The sequence below is a fragment of the Anabrus simplex genome, chromosome 12, assembly GCF_040414725.1.
Source record: "Anabrus simplex isolate iqAnaSimp1 chromosome 12, ASM4041472v1, whole genome shotgun sequence".
NCBI lineage: Eukaryota > Metazoa > Arthropoda > Insecta > Orthoptera > Tettigoniidae > Anabrus > Anabrus simplex.
Genome location: NC_090276.1, coordinates 95,234,158 through 95,246,917, shown reverse-complemented (window position 1 = coordinate 95,246,917; position 12,760 = coordinate 95,234,158). Strand labels below are relative to the sequence as shown.

General features: G+C 40.5%; 1 protein-coding gene across 1 annotated transcript in view; it reads left to right on the top strand.

Moving 5' to 3' along the window:
• Window positions 1-12,285, top strand: part of Sbp2 (SECIS-binding protein 2) — a 155,439-nt gene extending 143,154 nt beyond the window's left edge. The window contains exon 6 of the mRNA XM_067156742.2: window positions 9,238-12,285. Coding sequence (XP_067012843.2) covers window positions 9,238-9,399 — 162 coding nt within the window. The 3' untranslated portion in view covers window positions 9,400-12,285. The remainder of the gene's footprint in view (window positions 1-9,237) is intronic.
• Window positions 12,286-12,760: the final 475 nt, after the last annotated feature.

Genomic DNA, 12,760 nt, shown 5'->3' with positions numbered 1-12,760 from the left:
AGTGTCTCGCCCAGGCGGCCTCACCTGCTATGCTGAACAGGGGCCTTGGTCGGGATGGGAAGATTGGAAGGGATAGACAAGGAAGAGGGAAGGAAGCGGCCGTGGCCTTAAGTTAGGTACCATCCCAGCATTTGCCTGGAGGAGAAGTAGGACACCATGGAAAACCACTTCAAGGATGGCTGAGGTGGGAATCGAACCCACCTCTACTCATTTGACCTCCCAAGGCTGAGTGGACCCCGTTCCAGCCCTCGTACCACTTTTCAAATTTTGTGGCAGAGCCGGGAATCGAACCCGGCCCTCCAGGGGTGGCAGCTAATCACACTAACCACTACACCACAGAGGCAGACAATAACTTTACTTCACTGCGAATATTGAATGATGCGAGCACTATTCTTGGATTTTAAATAGCACGAAGTGCAGGCCGGTGTTCTGCAGATTATGAGATGTCGTGTGGTCAACTCGATGAATCATCTCGACCGTTATTCTTGACTTTCTAGACCGGGGCCGCCATCTCACCGTTAAATAGCTCCTCAAATTGTAATCACGTTGGTTGAGTGGACCTCGAACTAGCCCTCAAATCCAGGTAAAAATCCCTTACCTGGCCAGGAATCGAATCCGGGGCATCCGGGTAAGAGGTGGGCGTGCTACTCCTACACCACGGGGCCGGCTGTGTTAGTGTAGAACAAAGAAAAATTCATCATAACTTTACTGCACTGCGAACATTAAAGGATGCGAGCACTATTCTTGGTTTTTAAATAGCATGAAGTTCATCTGGGCATAAAGAGAAGCATAGAAATGTGTACCACATTTAACGGTCGATTTTTTAAAAATAATTGTTTCCGAATTGACCCCAATAATACCAATATAAATGGTCCGTTATTGGACATTATAAATTTTCCAGCCAACTCATTCCTGTTGCCAGCGTTTCGCCCCATGTGCTAGGCTGGGCTCATCATTTGGTACCTAGCACATCTACCAAGATGCTGGATAGTGCATACCGCGGAGGCCACTGCGTAGGCTAATTGTAGCTACCGGCAGTGCCAATGCACTATGAGAGACTTTGTCTCATTATCAAAAATTGATGCCTGTTTGGCCATCAGATGATATAGATGTTGATTCCCATAGGGAATCTGAAATATTTGTTCCGAATGAGTAAATTTATAATACCAATATAAATGGTCCACCGGGCGAGTTGGCCGTGCGCGTAGAGGCGCGCGGCTGTGAGCTTGCATCCGGGAGATAGTAGGTTCGAATCCCACTATCGGCAGCCCTGAAGATGGTTTTCTGTGGTTTCCCATTTTCACACGAGGCAAATGCTGGGGCTGTACCTTAATTAAGGCCACGGCCACTTCCTTCCAACTCCTAGGCCTTTCCTATCCCATCGTCGCCATAAGACCTATCTGTGTCGGTGCGACGTAAAGCCCCTAGCAAAAAAAATATATATATATATATATAAATGGTCCGTTATTGGACATTATATATTTTCCAGCCAACTCATTACTGTTGCCATCGTTTCGCCCCCCATGTGCTAGGCTGGGCTCATCAGTTGGTACCTAGCACATCTACCAAGACGCTGGATAGTGCATACCATGGAGGCCACTGCGTAGGCTAATTGTAGCTACCGGCAGTGCCAATGCACTATGAGAGACTTTATCTCATTATCAAAAATTGATGCCTGCTTGGCCATCAGATGATATAGATGTTGTTGGAAAATTTATAATGTCCAATAACGGACCATTTATATTGGTATTATAAATTTACTCATTCGGAACAAATATTTCAGATTCCCTATGGGAATCAACATCTGTATCATTGACCCCAATAGCCTCCACATTATCTCGGTTAATCAGAGTTTTACTCACTCCTCCCCCGTGGTACTACAGCCCTTGAAGGGCCTTGGCCTACTAAGCGACCGCTGCTCAGCCCAAAAGCCTGCAGATTACGAGGTGTCATATGGTCAGCACGACGAATCCTCTCGGCCGTTATTCTTTGCTTTCTAGACCGGGACCACTATCTCACCGTCAGATAGCTCCTCAATTCGAATCACATAGGCCGAGTGGACCTCGAACCTTCCTCAGGTCCAGGTAAAAATCCCTGACCTGGCCAGGAATCGAACCAAGGGCCTCCGGGTAAGAGGCAGACACGCAACCCCTACACCACGGAGCCGGCAGAGTTCTACTGTATCACGTGTTAATTATTCTCGTCTTGGAAATTATAGACAACACTAGCGTAGGGAAATTCAATACTCATGTTTTTGTGGGCATGAGAATTTTCATGTTTATTTATTTTTGCACTCAAATGAGCAAGGTCTGTGCACTCAGCTGAATTCCATACACTTCTTTCTTTGTTGAACAATAAACAGGGCAAACAAAAAAGCACGTTCCTAGATCTACATCCACAGAGCCACTTGCGTGTTTGGTACACTTCTCTCTTACTCCTACACTTGCATTTAAAGATAAAAATTTCATGATGTTCCTTATTGAACTGTATCACAATTATATTGAAATACTAAATAAGGTAGTTCAACCTATTCAATACAAATAAATAAGAAATGTAGTGTTACATTCCTATTTAATTATAAGTAGAAGCGTAACCGGTTTCGACCCCAGTCCGCGTCATCATCAGCCGAATAAAATGCAAAAAACAATGCATAGGTAAGAAAGAAATTAAAGAACAAGTCCGCTCAAAAACAGTTGAAGAGGCAATATGAAACAACGGGGATAGGCACTGTAAAATCCAGAAGAACTAGAAGCAAGGTGCAATCTTCTGAACAGCAGCATAGCACACTGTCTCAAAATGTTTACGAGAAGCGGAGAACAGCTTGCATACACCATCAGGCGCAAAGTCACAACACAATCCAACAAATATGAAGATCTAAAATCGTGCAGAAACCGAAGACGAGTCGCTCGATTGAAGTAAATTGCCAGCTCCCGAAGATCAGCGCAACATATTCAATGTCCGGCACTGTGCTTTCAAACGCCGACGAAACTCGATGAATAGCTTACTGATCCAGTATTCCCTTCGATCTCGAAAAAAAAAAAAGGAAAAAACCCTACTTTCCGAATTGAACTGTATACTAATATACTATAGTGCCACCTGCATTTCGGGTCTTTACATTCAAATTTAAACTCATGCCTTGCGCTGACTTTGACTACTTCAATTAGGACCTGAATTCTTATCTTCAAGAAATAGCGCACTGTGCATATACGTTTTTCATTTTTTTCCGGTATTGCGCTTTTTACCTTTTTCTCTTCACAATTGTTTTTTACGTCAACTGTTCTAAAGAATCTACAAGATCCTAGTTACATGTTTCAATTATATTGAATTGTATTATATGTACATTTTCGCGACCGAAGCGAATACTGGATCATTAAGCTATTCATTGAGTTCCGTCGGCGTTTGAAAGCACAGTGCCGGACGTTTAATATGTTAACTGATCTTCGGGAGCTGGCAATTTACTTCAATTGAGCGACTCGTCTTCGGCTTCTGCACGATTTTGGATCTTCATATTTGTTGGATTGTGTTGTGTCTTCGCGCTGGCTCACTTAACTGTTCTCCGCTTCTCGTAAACATTTTGAGACAGTGTGCTATGCTGCTGTTCAGAAGATTGCGCCTTGCTTCTAGTTCTTCTGGAGTTTACAGTGCCTATCCCCGTTGTTTTATATTACCCCTTCAACTGTTTTTGTGGGGACTTGTTCTGTAATTTCTTTCTTACCTATGCATTGTTTTTTGCATTTTATTCGGCTGATGATGACCCAGATTGGGGTCGAAACCGGTTACGCTTACGTTTATAATTAAATAGGAATGTAACACTACATTTCTTATTTATTTGTATTGAATAGGTTGAACTACCTTATTTATTATTTCAATTTAATTGTTATACTTGCGTTTGTCAGTTTTTGTAACTTTTTCGATAATCAAATCTGGTCTGTCCGGTCCAAGCCTTTTAATTCCTAACTTATCCTGATAGGTTAATATTTTGCTGGTTAAAATTACCTGAACTGAATTCATTTCCTCTTACACAAAGAATACCATGGTTACAAACCATACAAACAGAGAAGCAAAACACAACCCTCAAATAAATTTCACTTGAAAAGATTTTCCAATCACAAAGTCAAGCAAACTCCTTCCTGCAATTACGAATACCTGTTCACAACGAGCTAGGAAATGCCTCTTTAGAATTACTAGCGAAATCTGCCGGTAATGTAATGCAATAATAGCTCCTGGGAGGGTGTGGCTAACCGTAATAGGGGAGGTGGCGGACCCTTGTGTTCAACTGTAATACTGCCAATGTTTTGAAGGTGGCTCTAGGCGGTATGGCACGTAGCTTACTGTGCTCCTCGCTAATGTGAGTATCAGTGCATAAACCATGACGTCATCTGCTTTGTGCTTGCGTATAGTCTTCAGCACAATAGCGCATTATCCAGTGTGCTCGCTGCACTGTCAGTCAAAACGAACAACTGTCGGTGTAACAGAGCTTTGATAGAAGTCGAATGCTTTGGATTAATTGTTGAAATCAGGTCGATAGAAAGGAAAGTTTTAAATTATCCATGAATCAGTAAAGATGTATTAAATCTGGGTGTTCACGTGCTCATGTGCTCCTGTGAACCCACCACCACCACTGTTTATACTGAAACAATGCGATACATCTCAAGATATGGCAGAGCACATCACTGATTAGATTATATTTTCTCGCACCTGGTTAACTTTTGGTAAGGCTATTCCCATCTAAATTTATAGTGAGAAAGTTATGACTTTTCTACAGGTGCTTGAGATATGTTTTTATGGTACATACGGAGTTAGATTAGGTGATGTTGTTTGAATAAGAAAACTGAAGCGTTTGCCACAAAATGTGACCTTCGGTATTGTTTTCTCGCTGTGTGCACTTGCGAGCTCTCTCGTCGACATTTGAAGGTGATATCGGGGTCTATTAGTAATACTTGTCAACTGCTGTTCCGTGAATAAAATTAGAAATGAAAGAAGAAAACATGTTTTTGTAACAAATACACAAATAACGTGGCCGATAGCAGTTGTTAACTCATTAGAAATAAAGGCTGAGCAAATGATTACTAAATTTTAATACTGTACACTGAAATTAAGTAAGAATGCAATACACCTCAAGATATGGCAGAGAACATCACTGATTTCAGAGGTTAGTTTATATTTGTCGTGTCTGGTTAAGTTTTGGAGAGGCTGTTTCCATGTAAATGTATAACGAGAATGTCATTTCTCTACTGGTGCTTGGAATATGTTTTCATGATACATATAGTATAGTATGGTATGGTTAGGTTAGGTTAGGTGATGCTGATTGAATAAGAAAATGCCACAAAATCCGGTCATCCTCTGTACTGTATTGTTTTCTCGCTGTGTACACTTCCGAGCTCTCTCGTCGACATTCAAAGGTGATATCATAGTCGATTAGTAATGCCGTCGACTACTGTTCTCTAAAAGAAAATTAAAAATGAAAGAGGATAACATGTTTTTGTAATAAATGCCTAAATAAAGTGGCTGATAGCAGAAAAACTCGTTAGAAATAAAGGCTGAAGTAAATGATGGTTTAATTTTTAATGTTATGAACTGAAATTTAGTATGAATGTGATACACCTCAAGATATTGCAGAGTACATCACTGATTCAGAGGACAGTTTATATTTTCTTGCGTCTACTTAACTTTCAGCAAGGCTGTTCCCATGTAATTTTGTAGTTAGGAGATGATCATTTCTCTACGTGCACTTGAAATATGTTTTCATGATACATATACAGTTAAGTTAGGTAATGCTATTTGAAGAAGTAAACTGGAACATTTGCCAGAGAGACCTCTGGAGTGATACCATGACGAATATAAGACCAAGTGTGAGGACTCATCCATTATAGTATGGTAGTTTATGGTCCCGCCACTGCAAGAACTCCATGCTCCAGCAGTTCAGGCAAGTCGGGTATAGAAAAGCGCACGAGACATTCACTGAAATATCTCGCACACTAACAAGATGAATTTTCTTTGCTCCTAAATTCAGTTTGTTGTGTGTTGTTTACTTCAAACATGTATCTTTTGTGGCTTGATTAATTTAATAGTTCAGCATGGCGTATTGTTTTGTGCCTGCGATGTTTTTCACCACCGAAGGATAGAAATCAATTTGAAAAATGGGCAAGAGCTATTCCACGGAAGGATACTGAGTTAACGCGTAATAGCAGAATTTGACACGTTCTTTTCTCTGATTATTTGATAGTAAAATGAGATAATTTTATGATGAATGGTGAAAAAGTGGATATCTCTTGTGTGAGATGGAAATTACCTCCAGGAGCAGTGCTTCACATTTTCCCTAAATTGCCGCCAAATTTTCACGCTAACTTTCGAATGTCCAGTAACCGACAAATTGAATTGGTAAGTAGAATATTACCTTTAAATAGTTCATGGGTGTTTGTTTTAATATGCTGAGAGTTGTGTGTTATTTATCTCTATATGTACACTCTAGCAACCTGTGCTTTCCGCAACGTGATGAAGGCCGTAGTTGTTATTTCCATTTATTATGATTTTTTTCCATTGCACCCTGCCGTGGTAATATTAATTGTACTATCTCATTGGCATCATTCCTAAGACCAGATGATCGATACTGTAGAGCTTGTCCACTCCAGTACTGCCTGACGGGGCACGCTTGAACTCGAGGAGTCCTCATACTTGTTCCTATATTCGTCGTGGTGATACTATAATTTTTTCAGAATGAAATTAAACTTACACTTTCATGTAGTATCGGATTTTGAAAAATAACAAAGAGCTAGCCGTAGTGTAGATATCATCGGCAAAAATGCAAGTTTTGAACAAACTTATTGCCATTTCATACTGATTTTTATGTGAATGTGTTTTTTCTAACTTTCACAAAAAATCAGATATAACGACAATCCGTTATAGCGAGTAAATTTTTCGCTGTTGTGAATTCTGGCTATAACGGACATCTACTGTACTTGTATATAGCTGATTTATGGCTTAATCTGGATTTGTGATTCACAGTGGTGTTTGGAAGTGTCAGTTCATGCATTACGAGATATAGGCTACTGTTGTAAAAAAAAAAAAAAAAAAAAAAAAATCTCTTTATTTGCGAATGAGGTGTCTACCTCGGTGGCAAATGGTACACTAAAATACATTATTGTCAAGCACTAAATTTTAAATTAACAGGAGACGAATAAAATTTTCCTAGAATACAATATTATACAATTTACGCTAATAATTTTTTCTATTAAACACACACATCATCCTTAATAAATTTATATTGTTTACAAAATTCTACTTATAATATCTTACAAACATAGTCAACTCATATACAGTACGGTATGTGAAATTACTTCTAATAATACTATACAACTGGTATAAGATTAAAATTTACATAGCATTTATTTACATATTTATATTTTACCCATTTTGGAACCTAAGTAGCATAACGACCTGCTGCGTCTTAACCAGAGCCCCTTTTGCCACCACTTTTCAGAGTTCCTGAAGGGCCTTCACAGCTACCGTAGCGGTCCCAGGGCCCTCGAAGTCCCCACTGTACTTCACCCCTACAGGCAGTCCCCTACTTGGGCTGTCCAAACTCCTTAGACTTTATGTTGTGTTACTGTATACAAGGTATACAGTAACACAACATAAAGTTTATTGCTTCAATAGTTTTATACAGTATTTACAAGAAATATAATGAAACTTGTCTTGAAGCTTGATTGATTGCACGCAGTTAATGCTGTTATTAAATGATAGACTGAAAGTCTGTGGCACAAATATATATTTACAAAGAGAGAGTCCTATATACACATTCACACCTATCTTGAGGAGATAGTCTATTCCACTGGGAAATGTCCTTGGATAGTCGAAAACTATCTGCTGTGGGATAACAAGTGTAACTTGTAGAGAGAGTCGCATTAGTATAATGCTAGTATTGGACTTGGACTTGCGAGGAACTTGCATCAATATCTTAATTCGCAGAATGCTAAGATAGCCGTCGGAGCACTGGTGAGGACTTGAGAGTGTAGCAGAATGCTTGACTCGGGGCTCGACTTGGCTACGGGAAATAGGGAAGATCAGGCAATGTCCGGAGGTGAGACCTCACGACCAGCAATCAGTCCACCTGTTCAAGACACATTTTTAAGAGGAATGCCTCCGTGTTTGACTTGCGGTGTGGTCTGGTCGTTGGACACTGGGGTACTCCTCGGTAAGGCGAGGAACATCGCTCCTTATATAGCGCTGGCTGACGTCACAGACGAGCATGCCAGGCGCAGTGCAGTCCTCTCGTAGGCTCTGGAAACATTGGTGATGCGGCAGGTTGCGAAGCTTGTAGGCGCGGAGCTGAGCGCGGAGGACACACACAACAGCTACTAGATATGCTACTCTTAAAACCTAACGGGGCGAGTTGCCCGTGTGGTTAGGTTCGTGCAGCTGTGAGCTTGCATTCAGGAGATAAGTGGGTTCAAATCCCACTGTCGGCAGCCCTAACGATGGTTTTCTGTGGTTTCCCATTTTCACTCAAGGAAAATGCTGGAGCTGTACCTTGATTAAGGCCACAACCGCTTCCTTCCCACCCCTAGCCCTTTCCTGTCCCTCGTCGCGATAAGATCTATCTGTGCAATGTAATGTAAAGCAAATTGTAAAAAAATATACACAGTATATATTGAAATCTTGTAATTATATTTATTTTCACTTGAAATATTGTCAAAATGGAGACAAAATATTACATCTTATGTCCATATATGAAAACATTTGTTTGGGTCCACATATAACCAAGAATATATCATTTCCATGGGACATTTCGATTTCGGATTTAATATAATATTCACGTGCTCTTAATTGAACTTTCATAACTACTTAATTGAATGTACCCTATGGTTCCATATCATGAACTAATGTGTCAATGTAAGGAAGTCTGAAAATTTTTATAACATCATGTTCCAGATGATATCAGTGTCCCTTTTCCAGGATATTAATGGTAACTTTCCATTTTTCTCTATACAAGCGGCATTGCTGCTTCTCAACTGTGTTCCAATTGTCATGTCTTGTTCTCTGAGCCTTCATCATCTCATTTTATTTCTCCTCAGTGGGTCATCCTCATTATTACCAGAGCAATTTGCTCATTTACATCTCTACGTCCAATCGTACATCAGTTCACTTGGAGCTAGTCAACACCATCATCTCTCTCAGTGGAGACTGCCTGTATGCAGCTCATCACTGTACTGAACAAGTATTCTGTCTTCCTTTCAGGCGGCACCAACTCCTGAGCCAGACATCAAGTCCACTGAAGAGGAAGAGGTGGATGTCAACAAACAGGTGGTCTCGTCGCTGCTAGCCAAACTGTGCGAGAAGGAGTCCCGGGCTTCAGACCTCCTCCTCAAGGCCATTGCGAACGCTCCAGACAGTGACTAACCATCAAGAGGAGGAGGATAGAACACTCTCAGGGATCGAAACTTTAACTGGGACCATAGTTCCGTTCATTCCAAACAAATCTGGTCTTTTATACCCATTTTTGTGTTTGATGTGTGGAGAGTTGTGTGGGTGAGTTTGGATGTGAGTAGATGGAAAGGCTTGTGTGGAGTATTACCTCCTCGATCCTAAACAAGTGCAATAAATATGTAAACCTTGTGGGCCAGTCTGCCTTGAAGTAGCTCACCAGACGTACAAGATGGCCCTCAATAATGAATATGATTATAACATATTCAAGCTCTCCTACAACAGGAAGAAAAGTTGAGTTCTTTCCTCAATTCTGTTATGTAACCATGACAGGCTGGTAGACAGTGCACAATAGTATTGTGATGTTCCAAACAGCATCACCCCAAGCTTGCGGTTGCGTTCATTCTGATAACATTGTTTCTCCTGCACACATTCAGTAGAAAGTTAATCAATTTTATTAAATTTTTCTGTCTTTGATTCTTTGAAAGCTTTTTCTTGATGTGCTGGTATTATTAAACTTTTCTTCATCTTTCCATCAGTGGCATACATTACATTATTAATACATTTTGAACTTCTTCTCTCTCCTTTATTGAACTCAAGTGATGAAGAAAGGCATTCTCTAGGGTAGATTACAAACCACAAATAGGGCAAGGAAATGTAATTTATTTGTGACCTTGAGTTAGTTACGATGCACATGGTCACTCCCACTGCACAGCTGGCTGGTGGTACAAATAGACTTTCATGAAAATGTTAGGTAGACCCTGCATATTCCTATATGATCTTTCGTTCATACCAGTACATAAATAGCACAAATGTTTAGCGATAATTATAAACAAAATCTTATGTTCAGTATATCTCGTGTTCCAAGATGGATTGGCAATTTGTTGGCACTTGCAGCAGCAGATGAAAACATTACCCAGCATTTAGAATCAAAATATAGTGTAAATAAATGTTGTCTATCAATTTTCTGGTCCCTTGTGACTCGTAAGATGTTTCTTAACGTTGGAGAACACATATTTGCCCATGCCATGCCTTTGGCAATGCTAAGGGCACATTCACTATTAGGCAACATAATTGTAGAACTGTGCTCCAAAGTTGAAGTTGGCCAGCAGGTTCACATCTTTATTGTGGAACTGTGCAGCAGCTAGTAAACTATGCACTATATCATGTTAAATAACAGTTGCAGAAAGCTATTTCTAGTGAAACGAACAGACTAAACAGGTACTTGGAATTAAAGGAGGTGCACAAAATGATGTCCGTTAGCTCTCAAACTCATTTTTCACCTCCTAAATACTCTCACCAGAAAAAACAGTGAAGCAGTGTGTATTTCAGACAAAATGTATATGTTAGTCCATTTGAAACCTGATAAAAATCAAATATTGTGACATTACAACAATATGGCAATATATTTTAAATTAAATAACCCATTTAAAAAGTTTCAGCTCAATAATTCAGAAACATTATTGATAGTGACAATCACAACAGTCTACCAATACGAATTTAGAAATGTTGAAACCTGGAGCTCTGCACCATTTCATATGCAGTCCATATGCTTTTAACAAATTTCATTGCCTTAGTAACGGGTATTACCACCTCTAGCCGCAGTTACAGCTATGATTCGATCAGACATGCTCAGGATGCAATCTCAAATGTTCTTTTGTATTATGAGCTCCCAATCTGCCAGGGCCGCAGCCCAGAGTTAAGCCAGAATGTCAGGGAACAACTCCTAGCACGTCTCCCAACGATATTCCAGACATACTCTATTGGGTGTAGGTCGGGACTGTGAGCAGGCCACACCATACGCTCAATTCAGACTTCATCCAGGTACTCACATACACAAGCGTAAACGTGGGTGAGCATTGTCATGCACCAGGATGAAGTTCTCACCGATGACAGGTGCAAAAGTCACCACTTGATCCACTAAAATCTCCTTGATGTATCAATGGGCTGTTAGACTTTCATCCTCGATGAACACAAGCTCCATCAGTGGTAATCCCAGCCTAGACCATCGCAGAGCCTCCATTGAACGGTGTCCTTGCTGAGAAAGTACAGGGTGAATAACATTCCCCAGACCTTCTCCATACTCTCTCCCTTCCTTCCAGTGCCCTCAAACAGAATCTGGATTCATCCGTGAACTGCACGGAGCTCCACTGCTCCACAGTCCAGTTTTGATGGGCGTTGGCGAATTGCTTCCGAGAGGCACAGTGGAGACGTGTAAGCAGAGGTCCCGTGCGGGCCTCTTGGACTTTAAATCCACTTCATACAACCTCCTCCTTAGTGTCCTTTCGCTGATGTTCATGCTCCATACTTGCTGGCCTCGACAGCTATTGTGGGTCAATCATGAAGAACTCGCATTACGATAAAGTGATCATCGCACTCAATGTGCTTCTCCTACGACGAGGACCAGGCCTCCTGGTGTAGATGTTGTCCTCTCTGTACCATTTAACAGTTCTGTATATGCCAGAACAAGACGTGCCTATAACATCTGTGCCCATATGCTGTGTTTTCAGTTGAAAAAGCATTATGACCTGACTTAGAAGCGAGAATAGCAAGACACGAGAATCCACGGCAATAAATCATAAGATGGCTGTTTGTGGTTATTCTTGTCCAAAGGCAGGTGTTGTGATTGTCACGATCAATAATGTTTATCAGTTATTGCGCTGAAACTTCAGATATATCGCCATATTGTAATGTAATAACATTTAATTTGTTCAAGTTCTCAAATGGACTAATGTTAAAATTTGTCTGAAGTGCATAGTGTTTTGCCAGTGAAATGTGCACTTTATCATGTCAAATAACAGTTTTAGAAAGCTATTTCTCATGAAACTAAGAGATTAAAAAGTTACCTCAAATTAAAGATGCTTCAAGTGATGTCCGTTGGCTTCCAACCGGTTGATCCCATCCTGTGAGATGTTCCGCATAACTTGTTGAATGTGTTCTCTTGTGTACAACATCTCCCCCATACAATAATATACACGGCACAGACTTAGAGAGCTTCTTTCTGAGAGCTCATATTTCCTACAGTTTTTCTTTTTGTTAAGAATGAAGTTCATAGTGCGGAAGTTTTTCTCTGTATTATATTTTTATTGCTGTTTGGAAGATGGATGCCAAGAAATCTGTGAATGAATTGAAACCAGCACACATTGACAGATGCCTTGCAGAGCACTCGGCTGTGAAAACCCGTTGTTCTTGACTTATTAAGCAACACTGTAGTAAATTACATTCATGCAGGAACTGCACTGTAGAATACACGTATTAACGGTGGGACAATTGCCAAACTCAGTCTCCTGCATTAAAGTTACCAGCCACTTCTACAACTTTAAATGAGACCCTGTAG